The sequence below is a fragment of the Eutrigla gurnardus genome, assembly GCF_963514095.1.
Source record: "Eutrigla gurnardus genome assembly, chromosome: 11".
Classification (NCBI taxonomy): domain Eukaryota; kingdom Metazoa; phylum Chordata; class Actinopteri; order Perciformes; family Triglidae; genus Eutrigla; species Eutrigla gurnardus.
The window spans coordinates 18,844,216-18,865,127 of record NC_139925.1 but is presented as its reverse complement, the minus strand read 5'-3'; the positions used below and the strand labels follow the sequence as shown (position 1 = coordinate 18,865,127).

The 20,912-nt window shown below is 42.9% G+C and overlaps 1 protein-coding gene across 1 annotated transcript in view; it reads right to left on the bottom strand.

The window, feature by feature from the left end:
- Nucleotides 1-4,729: 4,729 nt before the first annotated feature.
- Nucleotides 4,730-20,912, bottom strand: part of LOC311020826 (uncharacterized protein) — a 68,680-nt gene continuing 52,497 nt past the window's right edge. Inside the window, exons 3-5 of the mRNA XM_084021038.1 lie at nucleotides 17,033-17,169; nucleotides 13,712-13,836; nucleotides 4,730-11,862 (exon numbers count right to left, since the gene is read on the bottom strand). Of these exons, the coding sequence (XP_083877164.1) occupies nucleotides 7,520-11,862; nucleotides 13,712-13,836; nucleotides 17,033-17,169 (4,605 nt within the window). The 3' untranslated portion in view covers nucleotides 4,730-7,519. The remainder of the gene's footprint in view (nucleotides 11,863-13,711; nucleotides 13,837-17,032; nucleotides 17,170-20,912) is intronic.

The window sequence follows — 20,912 nt, the reverse complement described above, 5'->3', positions numbered from 1 at the left end:
TCGCGGCGGTGTCAGACAGAAGGATGCTGTCCAAGCTATGTGTCATTTAGGACAATGTCTCCCACCCACTCCCAGACATGCTGGTCAAACACTCATTCTACAAAGATGCACCACAGAGCGCCACAGGAAGTCATGCCTGGCTGGGGCCTTCAAACAGCTCAGCTCCTCCCTCAGAGTGTCAGACACTCAGGCAGTAGACTGGCCCTTGGACTTCTTTATCCCCATATTTTTTGACTGCTCTTTGTGCAAAAATGATTGAACTGTGCAACACTTTAACACATTTAATGATGCATTTGCACGGTACACTTCAAGATATATTCATATTTAATTCTTATGTGTACTATTTTTGCATTTATGTTTAACAAACCTAACAGATCCCTCTTCTCAGCATTATTTCACTTATTTACACGATGGTTTGTGTGCCTGATGCATATGATTGCACATATTTCTTGTATGATTAACTTTCTGCATATAAAGTGTTATATATTGTAGCATTATGTACATCATTTATATTTCATTTTACATAGTCATTTGTTTACATTTTACGTAGTCCTTATTTCTGTTTTTTGCTTTTTGGTTATATATGAGGGCAACAGTACAAATCTCCTCTTTGCCGTCATCATCTGCCCAAAACCCTTTTCTCTAAAGGAAATGCATGAACAGAGTAGCAAGCTGAGGTCTTCTCAAATTCTGTTTCCCGGCAGTTGGTCCGATTACATTATGCATTGTGTCTAACGACAGAGAGCAGTGTAATATTCCTATTTTCTGAACAACAAAATTCTGTTCTGAGTCAGTTATGAGGTTTGTTTTTCTCTTGAAACTAAGTGTTAACAGACTGTAAAAGCTGTAAGCTGTACACTAGATGATAATGAAGGTTTACATTATTGTTATGATATCTTACATAACTCCAAGGGACTGGATTGTGTTCTTCTTGATTTGAGACTCGAAAGCTTGTAAGTCTTCAACAATCTTGTAAGAATAAAGACATGCCATCCTCATATATTGTGTAGTTAGATTTTAAGCCAATTCAATACAATTAATTATCTCACATTTATTAGAATGACAACATTAAAAAACCTGAAAGAGTTCTGCAAGACTTGAATCTTGACGATTTGATTGGCCCCAACTTTCACCGGGCGCTGCATGTGCTGCAGTGGCGGGGGCAGTTAGTTTCAGGTATCCATGCGGAGAGGAAATGTCAAGACCAGGGGTCCGTTTCACAAAGCAGGTTTAGTGAAAACCTTGAGTTAGTTAACCCTGAGATGAGGGAAACTCTGGTTTTTCGGTTTCACAAAGCCAGCTCAGCATAAATCTGAGTCAGTTACCCGGGTAACATGCTCCGTGAAACTAACCTGCTCGCTAGCAGGTTTGCTTCAACAAACCGTGAGTTTCTCCCTACATGTCTCCGCCTTTTTCCGGAATCTGAACCAACTCTGAAAAAATGTGCCGTCCTTTCATCGTCAACCTAATCGATATGGAAATAAAAGTGATTCTAGCAGCTTTGCGTCGGGAGAGGATTTTGATTACCTTTCCTTTCAATCACATTAGATATTATCTAAACAATATTCTCCGAAATTTTCAACATTTCATATCGCGGACATAATCCGCAACCAGATTCTTTGCGGAGCTATCTTTTTTGCGAACGGGAGTTTTATGAAATGTTTAATTTTCAACTGAAGCCACTTTCTTTCTGTGCCTGGGGGGATATCACCCAATGAAAATGATGAATGATTCATTGCGCTGCTTGGTGAACTACGGGAGTTGAACCCCTGTCGCCTGCACCATAGGCAGCGTTGCTAACCGTTACACCACAGTGTCGAGCTGCAAATCTGAAAATGAACATTTATTACCTTTAGATCAATCAACTTTTTCATTCAGTTATACACATTACATCGGGCAGTAAATGTCTGCCACGCCAACTATCGCTACTTTACTGCAGTTACGTTGCTCCGCTTTCTCAGGATGAGCTCGTTTTCTACATAAACACTCGGTAATATCTAATAACGCTCTCCCCGTTGCCATGGTGAATCGTAGTATCGGAGCTCCATTGATGATGGCTTTATAGAGTCGGCAGGCACGCGCGTAACTCAGAGTTTACATACTCAGACTTGACTGAACTAATTCAAAACCGCTGTTCTGAAAAGGAAAACTCAGAGTTGCCCATCTCAGAGTTGGTCAACTCAGAGTTCAGGGTTAGGTTCAGAGTTTGTTGAACCTGCTTTGTGAAACGGGCCCCAGGAAGTCCAGTTTCAGTCATGGATCCATGAGTTTGAATCTCACCAGGCACAAAAAACAAATTAAAGTATTTGTTATTTAAATTACATTTTTGTTATCATTTTTATTTTATATTCATTATTGCCATTTAAATCAAACATCACATTGTGTTGCGGCAAAGATTTAAGTTTTTTTTGTTGGTGCTCTGCATCTGCATCCCCACTGAGCCAATGCAGCAGCAGTCACATTAAATTGAATGAGCAGGCCTTAAAGTAATAAACAAATAAACCGCTTTAGTGAGCAAATCTAAATTAGCTGTTGATGCTGAGGTTGAGTTTGGACACAGAAGAGAAGCAGCTTGTCAATGTAAAATGCATCAAGGCTAATAAACCCTAACTCTAAGCCTAATGCACTTAAATACAATATTTCTGACCATGTTGTCGTCCAGGACTCACTACACAACAGGAGAAGGCTGGTGCCTGCTCACAAGACAAAAAGGACACAAGACGACAAAATTACACCAAGAGAGCATATATTAATAAAACTACTCTATTACTGCAGTTACTTGCATGTAAATCTGGTTTAATGCTGAAAAAATACGCTTTCAATTTCATGTTTTTTTTCTTCAATTTATAGAGCATCTCACTATGACATTTTTATATCTTCTGCTATCTCATATTTAAGTTATTTTTGTATGAAAATATCAAATAAAAATGCTCATTCAGGCAATGGTAATCTTTGAAAGATTTATCCATGCGATAAATATTTCAAAGCTTATGAAAATATCATACATTTTTCAACATATGTGGTTTCTTGTTAAGCCCAAACGGAGTGACTGCAGCCAGAATGGCTCCTAAATGGAAGTGTTTTGAAGAGCTTTGTCTCTTTGCCCAACAATGACGTATGCGATAAGGCAGTACTGTGGTTTTCTTAACCTGCCGTTGAGTAGTTCCTGTGGTCGAAGCAAAAGGAAGCAAACCATAATGTGCCGAGGAATCTATTAACTCATTCACCATAAAGTGCCTGCCTGAGCCGAGGCGCCCATCAACCTTTCTTGGAAGCCCGCGGAGAAGAGGGGGAAATAATGGCAAAGACCTTAGGAAGCAGAGTTCAGGGCTGCTGGGTCTCACACACACACACACACACACACACACACACACACACACACACACACACACACACACACACACACACACACACACACAGACATTTTGAAACTAATTCCATGAAGTCAAGTTATAATGTTGGTCTGTTGGTTTTTAAAGGTCACCGAAGCAAATTACTGAGAACCGTTGAACTTGACTTGTCACACTCACTGCTTTTGTTGTTTTCATACCGTACACACACACAGACACACACACACACAGACACAGACACACACACACACACACACACACACACCCACACACACACATGGAAGTATTGTACACATGTAAGACACACACACACACACACACACACTCTCACACAGCCCCAGGTGTTGAACATGTTGAGTTTTGACGCTATTTTAGTCATTGAACATAATGGTCCCAGCTGTCAGACGACCTTCTGGACACACACAAACACACACACACACACACACACACACACACACACACACACACACACACAGACACACACACACACTCACTCCTAGTCCCGAAGCATCTGATCATCTGAATTCACTGGCATCTTTAGTTTCTAAGCTTATAATCTGTTTTTATTATGTTTTGGGGTATTTATAGTACATGCATATATGTTTCTATATATGTGTCATCCTCTGATGTCGCCCGACTCAACGAGGTCATAATTAACTTACAAAACTAAAAAAACAATTTTAAACTCAGTGTTCCCGTGTCTCCAAATGCAAACTGCCATGACAACTAGAGATGGATGAGGTTGTTTTCCTTTTCATTCTGCTTAGGTGCGGTGACAAACACTTATAATCGTGGGGAAAACCTTGATTTTTATAAATTGTATCCAGATTTGGACAAATTCAAAGAAATTCCACGTTTTACAGTTGATTCCATTTTCATTGTCAAATTTGGTGATTCCAACCGTGTTTTCCGCATTGTGGAAATCATAGGGCTCTATCATGTCCTCATCATCCCCACACTCAGGATTGGCTTCCAAGACAGTTAAACAGTTTCAACTACTGCATATTGCTTTATAATTTGGTGGCCTGGCAGGGGGAATACTCGTATTGATATCTAAAATTCTGGTATTGTTGTATCTGTAATAGGATAACATGATAACATCTTGACCGACATGGATGTAAACTCCAACTTGACTGGCTCATGGTAGTTTTCAGTTTGAAGAGTGTTTAAGATGGTCTCTGAAGGAGCTCCATACTATTTTTGTCTTTCTAGGTTTGGTGCTTTATTATTCATACAAAGTGACAGGTATGTGGTGGTAAAAGACATTGATTCACACATGCGTCTGCTGATAATGGACTTTTTGTGAATTTTTATGTCATTTTCAGGTTTTCTTCTTGGGAAAAAAATGAAAACACGACACACAGGTATCAAGTCTACTGATTTATTTCCATTTTCAGAGTAATTTGTTTTGATGGATTCACTAGATCTAATATATAAGCAGGGACAATATCTGTAGATGGGTCTGCTGAAATTAGATTACACCAAAAAAAAGAAGCCAAATATTATCAGGATCTCAAGACAGCTTTCTTTTCAACCCATTCATTGATTACCAGGACTTTGAAGAACATATGTACAGCAGCTTAACAGCAGGACAAATGAAATGGGTGTGGAGTTCATTTACTAACTAAAATATCATCAGAGTACATGATAGAAAAACTGTGCCTCATTCAACTGAGGTTTCTCTACAAAAATACATCTAGTAACAGCTTTTTTTCTTCTCTAATTTACACAGTTATATCACAATAATACATAAAACCTACGTCCATAGAGAACATATGGTTTCAAACGGTTCTCAGCTACAGGGAGAGAACATGTATGAATCCTGTCACACCAGCTAAATAGGATTCTGGTGTGTTTTTCTCGCGGTCCGAGCTCTAAGGAGAAGAAGTCGCGGGTTTCATGACGCTACCTGTTCAAGAACACCGCATGGCTTCAACTGATAACGCTGTAAACAGTGTGTGTCCAGGCTTCTGGGATCAAAACCACCAAAGTATCTATACGGTGTTTGCCTGAAAAACCTTAGAGTAAGGATTGTGATCCGCCCGTAAAATCTGCTTCTTTATTTTCCATGCATATTTATATTTGCTTTTGTTTTCATTGCTGCCTGCATCAGAATAATCCATAGCCGCTGAGATGGGTAGGCGGCACCAGTTTATGCCCCAAAGCCATCGCTGCCAGATGTTCAACTTCAGAGGAGCGAGAGACAACACATGAGGAAAACAATGTGTCATAAGTGTGGGAGTTTCTCAGCACTTCCCTTATCGTTGCTCCTGCCATTCTCAGCTCCCGAAGTCACTGGAAGTTTTCTTAATTGCGAGGTGTTTCCGCTGCACTTAGTGACACAAAGTAAGCCTCAAAAGAAGAAAGAAGAAGGGGTGGATCCTTATTCACATGTGGCTTTTGTCCTAAGTCCTTAGCTGTTAAAGGAAAAGTACACCCTGAGGGGCTGTTCAGATGGAAAAGTGCTGCTAGGAGGGAACGCTGTTAACTTCCTGCAAATAAACGAAAGGATATGACTCGATTCGTGAAGTGCCAAGATGCTTCGGTGTTATTTTGTTGCAAAACATAATGTGGAAAATGACCTGTCAAACTGCAACACAGCACGCAGTAAATGACAACCAGGGGATGGTTGTTTTGTGATTGCCTGCCAATCACATCTTCACCTCCCCTCATCCTGCGCCTGCCTCTCCCAGGGACACGGCCCTGTTGAAGCCTTGTGTTGCATGACATGCTGAATCACTCTCTGTGCATCTTTTGGCCTTTCTTTTCCTGCATGAGTCACTAAATGTAAAGTTATCCACCACACTTGGGATAATTCCAGTGCAACTCCAACGGAGTGAGATGGCAGAAAATCAACCATCTAAAACGTCAGGAGTAAAGGTCAGACGCTGGAGTCAATCCCTCAAAATCAAAGAGCAAAGGCTTTATTTCAAACTTAACATTTTGCTCTGACGTTCGACTCTCACGTGGAGAAATACACTTCAGAAGGGAAGATACAATTTACACACTAATGACAGCAACAGTAGGCCTGTATGCAGCACTGAGACACAAGCTGGACCCCATTTCCATGCTACAAACTAAGTGTTTACAGCAAGTTCTATGGTTTATGTTCTTTTGTATTTGGTACAGCACAAAATGACACACACTTGCCCTAAAGGACGTCAATCAAACTGTCACTTTAAAATGCCAAATTAACTTCTCAAAGAGACGCAACTTATTTTTCTGAGGCGTTACTGGAGCTTTGTAAAACCATAATCACCTATTAATCTTTTCCAGTAGCTTGTCAACAATGCACCAAAAACCAACTTGATTTAGCCTTCATACTGACATCTTTAATTGTACTTAATTTACTCACTTTATTAGTGTGTAGAAAGAAATGGGACACTGCTATTTTCTAGTTTGAGCTGAATGTGCATGAGTGCTGTCCAGCGACACAATGATTTATTTTATCTTTGAGATTATGAGGTGCTCGAATTTGACTCTCAGTAAAGTAGTCGACATATTAATTTTTAATATTCATTTTGAACAGGAAAATCCATCATCTTGCAGGTCATCATCTTAACTTGTAGCTGAGAGTTCACGTCTGTCTTGAAAGTAATTCAGGGAAAAGCAGGAAATCATCAACTGAAGTGGAAGCTGTTGGGGGGGGGGGTAAATTTAAACAACAATAAAACCTGTATTTATCACAGATTGAAGATATCTGAGGATTAATTTGTGCTTTAAAGTCACAAATCATAGCTTGCGACGTGCGTTAAAAAAAAGGAGCAAATCATTGGTTTAAAATGCAAAACAGGAGCGTCGCCTGATTTCTGCCGAGGGAAAGCGAGCCCAGCTGTGTATCCCCGCCACGATTCCACTTGCTGCACACCTGAGGCTCATTTTGAGCAGCATTGCGACTGATGAAGATAATTAGCCATCATTTTTTTCAGATGTGTGATTCAGTGATTTGAGTGTTTGGACGGGGTGGTGAGGTTGCCAGTAAGATCGGCTTTGTTTTTCTACTTTAGTCTTCCCGGAACTGTTATCCCTCACATTTCACCCTCTCTTCGGGGGTGCAGGTAATGACACATGCAAGCTCCCTTCACCCAGCTGACAACCTGTTCCTTTGCAAAATGGGAGAATGTGCCTCTCTAATGAGTATTTCTGTGCTACCGTTTTTAATATGTTTTTTAGAACAACACCTGTAAGGGCAGGACTGCAGGATGGGGCGGGGGATACAGAGACGGATGGTGACTCTGCATGGGATGAAATGCCGTTGCTAAGGGATACGGACCGGGGGCATCCAGGAAAGGAATGAGGGATGCCGAGTAGAAAGAGGGATGAAGAGGGGGAGGAGGAGGGGGAGGAGCAGGGGCAGGATTAAGAGTGAGTGGGGAGAGGTGTGGGGAGAAAGAGGGGAGAAGTTGAGGGTATGAATGGACGGGGAGGTGCGACGGAGGCGGGAGGAGGGAGAGGTGGTGTTGGATGACGGTGTGACGGAAGGAGAACGAGGAAGAGGAGGAGGGCGGGAGGAGTAGAGGAGCGTGGAGGGGGATGCACTGCGGCGGGAGGGCGTGAGGAAAGCGAGGCCTCTTCTCTGCGTAGAGGTGTTCGAAATGTACCTCCTTCCTTCTCTCCCTGTCCTCCCTTTCTTTCTCCTTTCTCCTCACCCACTCCTTCTCCCACTCTTCCTGCTTCTCCTTGACCTTTTTCCTCTCCATCTGTCTCTCCTCCTCCTCTCGTCTCTCCTTGTCAGCATCTCTCTCCCCCTTTCTCAGCTCCGTACACACACTTGCTAGTGCAACTTCCGCGGCATTTCCGCTACTATTCCTATCGGCAGCATTCGAGTGATTACAATCAGCGGCGCGATTATTGTTGAGATAATCACACTGACCGCCGTCAATATCGTCACAGCCCTCTCCGTTTCTGTGATCAATACCACTGCAGCTTTTGTAATCAGTTGAATTGGAGCGATTGCTTTCCTGTTGAATGTCACACTGCAGTTTGGTTTTATCCTCCTCACTGATCCCACTTTTGTTACGTCCATGGCTGCAGTCACACGTGTGATGACATGCGTCATTGGTTTTACCCTCCCAGCAGTCGTTACACCCTGAGCTCTTAGCTGCAGTTTGCCCACAAACATCGTTTGTTGTGACAGTGTTGTCAGTCGGACACGTTTGCTTGTTTTCACGTCGACAGTGGTCAGCATGTGTGTCACTGCTGCTACAGCTAAACAACTCTACAGGTGTGTCCACGGTGTCACAGGTGGGCTTGTCACTATTTATAGCGGATTGAAGTTGGTCCATGTGATCAGGAGAAAAACCCTCATCTTTATCCGTCTCACTAGGATGGAAAGGATTTTCACCAGTAGCATCATCACGTTTCACATCCCCGTTAGGCTTCCCATCACACAGACTGTGGTTAGTCGGTGTGTTACAGGTGTGACCGTCACTGAAAGCTTTCTCAGTCCAGCACTTCCTCTTTCCATCGCCTACAGGGGCATCGGAGGAAAATTGTCTGTCGTCATCGGCATTGCAGTTGCCACCTTTACTGTCATGACAGTGGCAGTAATTATTCAGTTTGTCAGAGGTGTTACAGGTAAATGTCCGCTCACTGGTATTTGTATTATGACACAAACAGCAAGTCTTTTCCTCCGTCCGTTTGCCCTCTGGACTGCAGAGGCTATTGTCCAGAAGTGTCTTGTTGCGGTCAGGTGTTGTGAGGTCTTCGTCTACTTCGGGGTCATTAGTCAACCCAGCGCAAGCCATTTCCTGTCTCAAAGCACAAACGACTCTCCTTGTTTGTCTCCGTCCCCTTTTTCGTTTCTTCCTCGGCGTTTCTCTCGCCTCGGGCGATTCTGTCTTCCTCTTGCAGGCGGCTGCCGCTCCCTTAAACATCACCTCCTTTGAAACCGCATCGGCAGGGAGGGTCATGTCGGCGCAGGCTGATCTGATTCTCTGCTGTGTTTCTGTCTGTTGTGCAGAGCAGCGCGGGGCCCGGCCCAACACAGGATGGCTGTGTCCTGCAGGTATTGTTTGTCTTTGACTACATGCTGTTTCTCCAAAGGGAGCGGGGACAAGGCTAATCGCTGGATCGCACGCTGTTTCCCTATGAGGTGTAGGAGCGAGACGGATTTCTGGCTCGCTTGCTGCTTCGCGACAGGGAAAAGAAACGCCGCTAATCACTAGGTTGGGTTCTTGTGCAACTCTTATCTCTGTCTTCCTCAGATTCCTTTGCTCCTCATCTCTCTGCCCTTCCTGCTTCCCCGCTTGTGTATTTTTATGTATCTCCCCCATCCCTCTGTCATTCTGAGCAGGGACGGGCGTAATTGCAGGACAGCATGGCTTCTCTATAAGAGACCTAGGGACGGGGCTAATCACTGAGTTACATGCTGCACCCCCACAGAGGAGCTTTCTGAGCCCCTGGCCCCACCCGGAGGCTGGTTTCTGGGATTGATGCTGGCTGGCCTCCTTTTTCACCTGCAGACACAGCTGGTTACACCGATTACACCGATTCACAGGAAGATTACTTAATAGCTCTCCTGTCTCCTTGTCATTTCTACCTGCCCTCATTCGCTCTGTCTGATCTCTTATCCTTCTTGCTTCTCCCCTCATCCTCTTTTCTCTCCCTCCTACCAGCTGATGCACTGTAAGATTACTTAATAGGCCTTTTTCTCTGCTCTCCTCTTTTTCAGTGCCCTCTCTTTTCAACCTCTCGTCTCCTCTCGCTTCCAACATCTGATTCTCGGAAACGCTACTTATTATCCTTTTCCCCCAGTCTTTTCTGTCGGTCTCCTCTCCTCTTTTCCTTCTCCCCCTCTTCCTCATTCCTCTCCTCACCCCTCCCCTCCTCTTCCTCCTCCTCCTCCCTGGTTTTTGAAGGCCCAGCATCGGTGCGAGGTGGCATTCTGCAGAAAAGGGAACAGATTTTAAAGCGCTTTCATCACGGCAACCAAAGCTGTCCGGAACTGCGTCGCGGCTGCTACAATGGGCTACAAGTTCCATAGGACTTCCTGCCTGTCCTCCTTCATCCTCTTCTTCCCTTTCATCTATCTTCACCTCCCTGCCTCCCTCCATAACTTCCTGCCTCTCTTGGCAGTCGGGTTGTTTGATCACAGACGACTTTATTCTCTCCCTCCCTTCCTCCAGCCCTCCTGTCTTTTCCTCGCCCCATTTCTTGACCCTGTTATGTGCTCTGAAGTCATACAGTAGCGGGTTGATGCTGTAGGAGATGGACGGGGAAGTCTTGGTGTAGCTGACCATCTCCGACGGCCAGAGAAGAACCCTGCTACCGTCCCGACTCAGCACGCGACAAAACGGCTCTTTGGGGCGATTTTGAGGCAAATAAATTGATTCTTTTGCCCCATTTGGCAGAGAGGAGTTTGATTCTTTAGGCTGTGTTTGGATTGCAGACACTTTAGTCTCATTAACAACACCAGAAATAGTTTTTTGAGGCTGACTTCCAGCAGGACCGAGCAGATCTTTTGATTTTCGAGAAGTGTTAAAGTCATCGTCCAGGGTTTCAGCCTGGTCGTCTCTGGATGCTGAATCTTTTGCCACAACTGTGCTCACACTGTCCGAAATCTTTCCTGGACTGATTAGACAAAGTTGTGCTCCAGACCCACTTTCACTGCCGACTTGGGCTCCAGTCCCATTGTCATTGCATAAGGAGAGCTGGGCTCCATTCCCACTGATAACAGAGCCCTCAACTCTGATCACATTGCGATTACATAAAGAAACCTGGGCTCCAGTCCCAGACAGTCCTCCAGTTCCCCTCTCAGTAGACATATTGGTTCCGGCTTCAGAGGTCTGGATTGAAGCTTTGATGTCCACGCTGCACTGGTTTCGAGTGTCCAAGTGATCCACAGCGACAACATCCACGTCTTCAGATAGAGATTTGAGCCGATGATCTGCAACTTTGTCCCCCAGATCTTTGACTCTTTCTTGCGCCGTCATGTCTTCTTGCTTCCCAGACAAGCCAGAGCCTCGGCCGGCTTGGATGAAGACGGCGGCTGATTGGTGGAGGAGGACACAGCTCCTCTTGGGCAGCGAGAAGGACACCGGACGGACTCTGCCGCGTATGGACTGGACGTTTGATCCACACTCTGCTCTGCTACCGTTAATGCTGATGTCGGCGGTGTTAGTGATGGTGGGGGCGGCGGTGATTGTCTTGCGGAAGTTGGTCACGGTGGTTTTGTTGAAAATGGAGCCATTAGTGGTGGCATTTGTGGCAGTTGTTGGAATGTTATAGGGGCTAATGGAGTTTCTTGAACAACTATGAGCCCACGGGATCTTGTTAAAGTGGCTGGTTTTGTTTGAAGCGTTGATATTTGTGTCATCAGTGTTCATTGTGTTGTTGGTGGTCAGGTCATTGTAGTCCATGTGGGTCTTGTTGTGGATGCAGGATTCGGCAGGAGCAGTCGTGCTGCTGTTGGCGTCTGGTGGTTCGTACGCCCACTGGGTGTTGCTCAGAAGTCTGGTTTCCAGTGCAGGGTCCAGGGGAAGGAAGGGCTGGACCAGTGGAGTCTGAGGCTCTATGTGGAGGGGAGAGCAGGAAGCATTAGAGCAGCTGGCACTGGTTACATGTACGTGTAAAACATAACAGGATTATCTGCCGAACCTGACTATAAAGAAAGGAGTAGGAATGAGATACACGTCGAAGAATTGCATTCATTTTTAATACTTCCCATACAGTAAGCTCCTTATGCATTTATTCAGCATGCTGACTCTTCACCATTACTCTTTTGTTGCCCTTAACACATCTGAGTGTGATTAATGGGCGTAGGATGGACTTAAGCAAGCACGTAAACACAGAGATTAATGTGTGGCTCACTTAGAAATGGAGAAAAAAACAAGATAAAGGGTTTTATTCCAACATGTAATTTCCATTTTGGAGCACAGCATGGTGGCAGACACTCATCTGTCTAAATGTCAGTGTGGCAGATGATTCTTTTAACATTACTCATAACTTTACATGTAATCCATATGTTCCTTCCACTCACACCAGAAATCTGTTTTGTTAAACATCTTTTAGGAAAGCAAAGCTGTCAAATGAATTATTCCTCCTCCAAAATGAAATGTATTTTCACATGTAGCACTCGAGGAAATGTTGACTTGAAATGCAGATGTCAAACTTTTCCAGAGGGTCTAAATTTAAAATGATAAACTTTAGTGAATATGCAACTGATGCATTTTCTGAAAAGTGACAATTGACTGTTTGTTTGAAACCGCAGGAATACAACTGCAGGTTTTCATGTTAATGCTAGAGATGGACTAAAGGGAGGTGGTATCACCTCGTGAATGAGTCTATTACAACAGTTAAATAAGAGGTGTTTTGGTTCAACTTCATGGTCATTTTGAAGGCCATATTGCTGTTGAATTGATTTGTGCTGTAATAAGAAGTAATAATCTAACCACCACTGATGAATGGGGAGGACAAAATACTGACTGCATGAGTTAAGGTGTACTTAAGTGGTGCTTTCTTTTGCATATCTTACATGGGAAAAGTTATACATTTATGAAATAAAAAAAGTATAGCAGTAAAAGTGACATTTGAGCTCAAGTCATTTTTACATCTGAAGCTCTGTAATGTACAGTAGTAGTGATTTACTCCTTTAACAATAAAAGGTAAAGGTATTTAAAGTGAATGCAAAGTAAAGGAAGCCAGTGAAGGTGCTGATGGTGCAGTATCGTTCAGATTTGTATTTCTGTCCACCACAGCCCCAGAGGGATGACTGTAGCTACACCCAAATCCCTTAACGCACAGAAACCAGAAACCAGCACTTAAATGTTAAGGATGTGTTTGCACCCTCCACTCTTGTCTCATGACCGACTGCGGACCATCTCTTTTGTGAAGCGGTGTGCACTCCAGCAGAGCAGGGCAGCATATAATAATGGGTGGTGCGATTCAACTAATACGATAGCTTCCCTTATTCTGCAGCTCTATATTCACTTAAAGGTCAACACTGTCAAGACTATTTGTTTGCTATTGGCCAGCAGCAGGAATTTGTGTGACAAAGTTCACAGAGTTTGAACTCTATGGAAACCAATTGATTTCGGGCGTTCTGCTAGAATGGCCGAGCCCCTGGAGCAGTTTTTTCATTGAGTGTATAATTGTCCCACTTGTTATGTTGTGTACCACTTCTTCCATAAACCGCAACCTCTCATGTGTGTGCATTTTATATCTTCTGCTCATATTTCAGAGCTGTTCATTTCCTTCCTAAAGTCTGCTGTCGATAAAGATATTTCTGCGTTGCTGCAGCAGACCGCACTCAGTTTAATCCCTCTATCAAGAGTGATGGCTCCATCACCAAAACCAAACATATACTCATTAAGTATTTAAGGAGCCGAGGAGATGCGTTTTATCCAGATAAGAGTTCTTACTTGTTCCCAGAGTGGCGCTGCTCGTATAGACGTCGCCCCAGTTCTGCACAAAGTCTGGTCTGGTCTGGTTTCCTGGTTCAACAGCCACTGTGGTGGACCGGAACATGGGACCCGAACCTGGAGCACTGAGCAGAGGACAGGAGGACAAGGATGAAAGAGAATAAGTGAGAAGGATTAATGAAAACAGAGAGGAGAGGAGGACAAGAAGGATGTCGGAATCAAATGAAACAAAAAAAAAATAAAGGAGGAATTATTATGTTGAGGAAGAGGAGGAAACAAGTGATAAGGAAAGTGAGAGGAAAGGAGGAATAAAGGAGATCAGGATGAAAGCGAGCAAATAAAAAGGGAAGAGGGGAGGATGAAAAAGAGAGGGAAATAAACAAAAAGGAGAAGTAAGGAGAGAAGAAGATGAAAACATGAAACAAAGGGGAGACAACAAAAGGAAAGGGGATTAAAGGACAGGATTACAAGTAAAGGAATGAAGGGGAGAGGAAGGAAGAGAATGAGAGAAAAGGACATGATGAGTGGAATGGAATGAAGGAGAAGAGAAGAAATGGAACAAATGAAAGAGGAGAGATGAGGATGAAAGCAAACAAAGAGGAGACAAATTATGAGGAGAGCAAAGGAGAAAAGAGAGAGGAGAGGATGAAAGCACACAAATGACAAAGGGAGGGAAGGAAAGGAGGAAACAGACGAGAAAAGTAAAGACAAGAATAGGAAAAAGAAAAGTGGGGATGAAAGTAAACAAATACAAAAGAGGATGAAATGGAAGATGAGGAAACAAGGAGACAAATGAGGAGGAGAGGAGTAGAGGTAAAGGAGAAGAGGAGCAGTTAAGATGAAAGAGGAGAGAAGATGTGAAGTTCAACAGGAAGAAATGAAAAGAGTGAGGAAAGGACATAAATGAAAAGGAGAAGAGAGGAGGAATAAATCGAAAGGAAAAGAACGAAAGCATGATAGGAAAAGGAGACGACAAAAGGAAAAGTGGAGTCGGTGAGAGGACAAACGGAGAGGAGAGGTTTGAGGAGGAAATGGAAAGGAATGAAGAAGGAGAGGATAAAAAGGAGAAGGGGAGGAAAGGACAGAATGAAGAGAGGGGACAGAACGAGGGAAGGATGAAAGGATAAGAGGATAGGAGATGACAAAAAGGAAAGGGGAGTCGAGGAGAGGATTAAAAGCGAAGGGAGATGAGAGGAAACAAGGAGACAAGCGGTGAGGAGGGCGAGAGGAGAGATGAAATCCAGCTGAAAATCAATTTGGCCATGCTTTTCCCCTCTCTCCCTTTGTGCCAGGAGCCAAACTGCATTGTTGCAAATCTGAAAAAAGGCAGCGACAGCCGACACTGATACACGACTTTTCTGTTCAGTGACTGGGTTCAGCCGCGCAACTCGATTGGTCAGGAAGACTGGCCGTGCTGATAATCCCCGTCAAGCACAGCAAGATGCTTTTTATTGGTTGCTGTGCCAACGGCCGTTGTAACCAGGGAGCTAGTTAGTGATCTCTCTTCTTCTTCGTTTTATGTTTATTCCTGTGCCATGATGTGAAACAGCCAAACGGTACATGAAGTGGTTTTAAATACACACGGATCAACATTTGACGGTCAACGAGCACATTCAATTTAAACTTTTTGATTTTTAAAGTCTTGGATGTTTGATCGTGTCTTCGGGGACTACTTTCTGGTGTAGACTTACATTCTCTTCTTTTCTTTATTTTTGTGGCGTGGGCGTCTTCAGGTTGTGCCTCGCAGCTCTGAGTTTCAAATTTTGCATTCATGTGCTATCACATATATTTTGAGAAACCAAATTCTCCGTTTGGTAGCTCGCCAGATGAACTCTCATCATATCATGTTTCCAGCAAGAAGCAGCCAAATCCACATCATGTGTTCCCAGACCTCTGCAACGTTTGTTTATCATTTGCCTTCCAGGGCTTTCTTTTTCGGTACGTGAGGGAAACGCTGTATGGCAGGCCATTTGAAAAAGCCCCATGAACACATAAACACACAGACAGATCTGTAGATTCTTCAGTAACATAAACACACAGCCTCAGAGTAACTTTGACAAACATTAACGCGCCAGTAATGGATTATAATCTACTTAATGATTATGTGCACATTATGTTTATTGTTTTCTTCCGTACTTGTTGTGTGCTTTGTATTTATTTGCATCTTATGCTTGTTCAGCACTTTGGTCAACTGTGCCACACACATTAAGTCAGACTTGAGTTGACTAATAAATGATGCAATTAAAGGAGAAGGACAGAAATAGTATGTTGTGCTTTGGAAAGTCACTGGGCCTTTTGATACGTCACGGTGGAAAACGCACCGGCGTAAACAGTCAAATTAAATATGGCCGAATTCCATTTAGCTGCTTAAGTGTCAGGTTCCTGGGGTGCTGTTCATTATGCTAAGTTGTCTCCTTGCTTCCCACACTCGCGTGTCTTCCTCAGGTGGAGACGAGTGTATGTGAGGACAGAGGAGAAATAAGAAATCCTTGGTTTCAAATTCAGTCTTAACCAACGTCAGTTGCTTCAAACTGTGTGCAGCATATTGAGTCATTAAAAAGCTAAAGCAGCACGCGTATATGTTCTGTATATCTTCAGTAGCTAGTGTAGCATAAAAGTGCTAACTCTAGTTAATGATGTGTTAGCGTACTCATTGCTAATGTTAGCTCCACATTTGATCTCTGTAGTGTATAAACATCCAGCCGACGCTAAGCTACATTAGTGTTGAGTTGTAGTCGTGTCTCTGGCCGCCTGATAAATGTTTCTTAACTCCGTTTTGGTCTCCACCGACTCCTGAGAAACATATCTGACTTTTTAGCTGCTAAAGGTTCCACGATGCTCACTAGCTAGTCATTGACGGTGCCTGTCTGCTGTTTGGTGTTAAGCTAACAGTTTATGAGAACGTTTTAATGCTGCTGGAAACATGAGTGTGAGAGTAAACCATTTAGGTTAAAGGGCTATAATTATTAAATCAATAAATGAGTTCAAATCAATCTAAAGATGCTAAAGCACTAATAAGGCAAATGTTAATATACAAATATAGCCAATTACAGCTTTTCAATGTGAAAGCCTTACATTCTAAACAAACTCAAGTATGATTCTTTAAATATGCAAGTCGTTCACAACGCAAAGGTCACTGAGGAAAGAATATTCTGTCTTATCTGTCCTCTTGTCCTTGTGATGAAAATGAAAATATTCAACCCTGTTCTGACTTGATAACATGCACTTCTGATTTATTTTAAAGAGACTCCTCCAAGTAGATTACTGTCAGGTGTACTCGAGCGTAGTCGGTGTGGTCGTGTAGAGGTGAATCTTACTCACCACTCTCCCGTCCTCCTCACTTCCTGCTTATGGAGCCTCCTCAGCGCTCTCTCCTCTCTCTTCTCCTCCCTGCGTCTCCTCTGCCTCCGGCAGGCCAGCGCTCTGTAAAACTCCCTCTGTTTCAGCTCCTTGAGGCGCTATAGAGGACAAGCGCATGGATTATGAATATTAGTAGCTGCAGTCGTAGAAGAAATAGTCTTTGTCTAAATACGTTTATCATGCAACATTTAGCTTCTGTGCATGTGTGAGAGTTCACTCTGCAATTTCTTATCTGCTCTGTGTGAAAGTATAACAGTGTGTGTGTGTGTGTCTGTGTGTGTGTCAGTTCTGTGTATGTGTGTTTACTAAGTCAGCCAGTGTCAGCTTTAGTACAGTCCAGACCAGCTTAATTCACTTACTGAGCTCTGTCTGCAAGCTGTCTGCAAGCCGGAGATACTGATACTGTGTGTGTGTGTGTGTGTGTGTGTGTGTGTGTGTGTGTGTGTCACACAAATAATAATAATGATATACCGTTCCGTTCATATCACAGACAGACAGATGACAACAGAGAAACAGACACAGTGAGGCAACCAGAGAAACCGAAAAATAGATAAACAGACCAAAATAGACGGAGAGATAAAACAGAGCGGCCGACAGACAGACAGATAGAAACACAGTGGGACAAAAAGATAAGCAGGAAGTCAGAGACGCTTTTTGCGGTGTAGCTGCAGCATTTCTTGGAAGGTGTACATACAGTGTGAGGGGTGGACAGAGGAAATGATGAGAGAACTAGAATATAATAAGTAGGACTAAATTGACTTCCACAGTGTTGCACCGCTATGTTTCTACAGTAGACCACAGTCGACAAACCCAACAGTTAGAGAGGGCCTTTGTTCTCCGATGTGCTTGGAAATGGAGGAATGAGCGGAGGGGTATAAAGTTATTTGAATCTTAAATTGACAAGTACCGGTAGGTATAACTTCCTCTACCTAATAGTGTCAATACTTGATTGTACCAAAAGGGAATTTCGATACCCAGGTCAAGTGTGAAACAAGAATTTAAAGATTTTGGGTTTTTGACTGTATTTTTTGTCATAGGAGACAAGTGAAAGGGGAGAGAGGGGGGGATGACACAGGTCGGCTTTGAACCTGGGCCGCTGCGACAAAAAAAAACAACATACTCCGTCAGATATATGAAGCCATGTATTCACATGTTTTTTTATGAATCTCCATCTTCGTGGAACTGGGCACACGTTTCCGAGCCTCGTTCACACCCTCGCATTTAGCCAAAAATAGATGTAGAAACACCCTTAATGATCTGTTCATAGCGATGGCACATTGATAACTTTGCCTGCTACGTCACTTATTAGACCTGTCAGTAAAACTCCACTGTTACAGCTGTTTTTACACGCATCTGTTTCACACAGCTGTGGCTATTCCTAGCACTGAATTATCACATGTAAAACATCATCTCAATCATCATTGTCGAACATCAGAAGGATGACTAATTGTTCATTTATAGCGCTCAAATGGAAAGATTATACATAAGGGGAAACAGCTGCTTGCATTAAAACGTTTATTTATTTATTTAAAAGATACCATTTTTTAAAATTTAGTTCATAAATATTTACCATTGATTCCAATTTTTGGAAATGCTATGTATACTGAAACAAAATGTAATATTGGCAATGTTTTACTTACATCTCTCAAGTTCATATTTCATGTCCACCTCATCACATGACCCACGGATATCTCTCGAAAACCACGTGTATGTCTGGTAATTCTTCTTTTTGTTATACGATTTATTATTTTAACAATAAATAACAATTCGATACAGTATGAACATGAAAACTCATCGTCGTCATTAAGATTTGTTTTGAAATCCCCATGGTATGTCAATGTCAACAATTTCCATCCAAGTGCACCTCCTTCCCGCAGAGCCCCACAATAAAAGTGTCAAATCATATTTGAGCTGAATTTTGTGAGTTGACATGAATATAACTGATATATAATGATATATAATGATATATAATAGGCATGTGATTTGGGCTGCCCCCCTTTACTGGATTGATCGGTCATTTTGTAGTCACTCGAATAAGATCTCTAACTGTCCAGTTGTTCTTTCTGCTTTTTTTCATGCTGGCTGACTTATTACTTACTCCAAGAAACTTATGAGCTCATATTTAAAGTGGTGCTTTGTATTCTTTGTGGGGAAACTCAGTTTTAAAGATCAACTAATTATTAGTGTTGGTCGACTAAGAATTTCTTTGGTCAAAGCCAACCCTGTATGACATTGTCTCACATCAATCACAGGCCCCTGAAGTGAATCCAATGAAAATCATATCGCAGACTTGGTGAAACTAGAAAATATTGAGACCTTGTCCAATGAATATGTATAATATCGTATCCTGATTTACAGCTGTAGTGCAAACCCACTGTACCTCCTCCAGTAGAAGAGTATTGTGTTTCACTCCACTGTACAAAATAGGGGTGTGCGATATGACAATATTGGATTAACAATCTACCTTCAGAGTCTCCCATGCATACAGCGCCACTGCTATATTAAAAGTTCCCCAAAAAACACCAAAAATTGCAATCTCCCTATGTAGCCAGGGTCTGGGATGGTCCACACCAAGACACTGCTGTAATTTATGCTCTCCACACATGAAGAAGAGGCGGGTGAGGTGAAGATGACGTTTTGGGTGCCGGCTACAAACACTTTAACACGTGAACGTGAGCTGGACTGGACCGGAGAATACCGGGTCAAAACAGATTCTCATGGTTCTGTGATGTAATGTAGCCGCCGACTGCTTCGCCAGACTTCATTTAAAAGCTAAAATAAAAATAGCCTTTTAAATGCTACATTGCTTGTCAGCAACCGGTCATATGATAAGGCAGTTTGGCTTTTGTGCTGTGATCAATTTGGCATGCAGCTAACGCACCAGTCATAATTTAGTTTTAATGAAAAATCCTGTGTTTTGCTCCTGGTGTTCTTCACCTACGTTTTGGAAGAAGGAAACAACAGGAGTGACAAGCGAACCAGCTTTGAGAAGAGTGATTCATGTGGATTTCGAAAAAGTAACTAATAAACAGTGAAATTTGGGAAGAGAATTTGATGGTTGTTACCTTGTAGAGCTATATTTGGAAACTTGTTTGGTTGTATCATTTTCTGACTTGCAAAATGGTCTTCAAAACCAACATGAAAAAGAACTGTGATAGGATCGTGGATCCTGATCCTGCCTGAAAAAAATTGCAATATGATATTTGTGCCATATCGCCCACCCATACATAGAACACATATAAGGACAGTGGCACATTGAATTTGAAGTGAACAATGGTTTTGCCATTCAAGAGCCAGGGAGTTTATATAAATCAGTTCCTACACAGTCAGATGTAAACAATCTAAATGTGCCTTCCCCCTGCTACTTACCGATCTGCCTGCATAAATTATATATTTACTTCTCTTTAAGCACACTAACGTAGGAAGAACTGGCTGTTTTCTCAGTCTGCCTCAGTCGCATCAGAAATGCCTGTGACGTAGTCTCTCTGCAAACCACTTCATTTCCAAAAGAAGATGGGACCGTGACTGACCGGGGACCAAAAGACGGCCAGCTTAGCTCTGTGTGTGTGCAGGCTGGAGGATATTACTGCTAGAAAATCAATTTCCTGCAAGTGTTGCAGTCTCGAACAATATGCCCTAAATGCTCTGCATCCTCAAGCAAACCTAATAACGCCGACACACAGCTAACTGTGAAAAATGTTATGCCTCTTTCATCGCTTGCAAGTGAACAAGTGGAAATTGCAGCAAATACATTCCTCCCAGCACCTGTAATTTTGTAAATACTGAAACAGCTGCACATTCTCAGAGTTGCCTTCCTCCATACGGACGGACCAACTGTTTT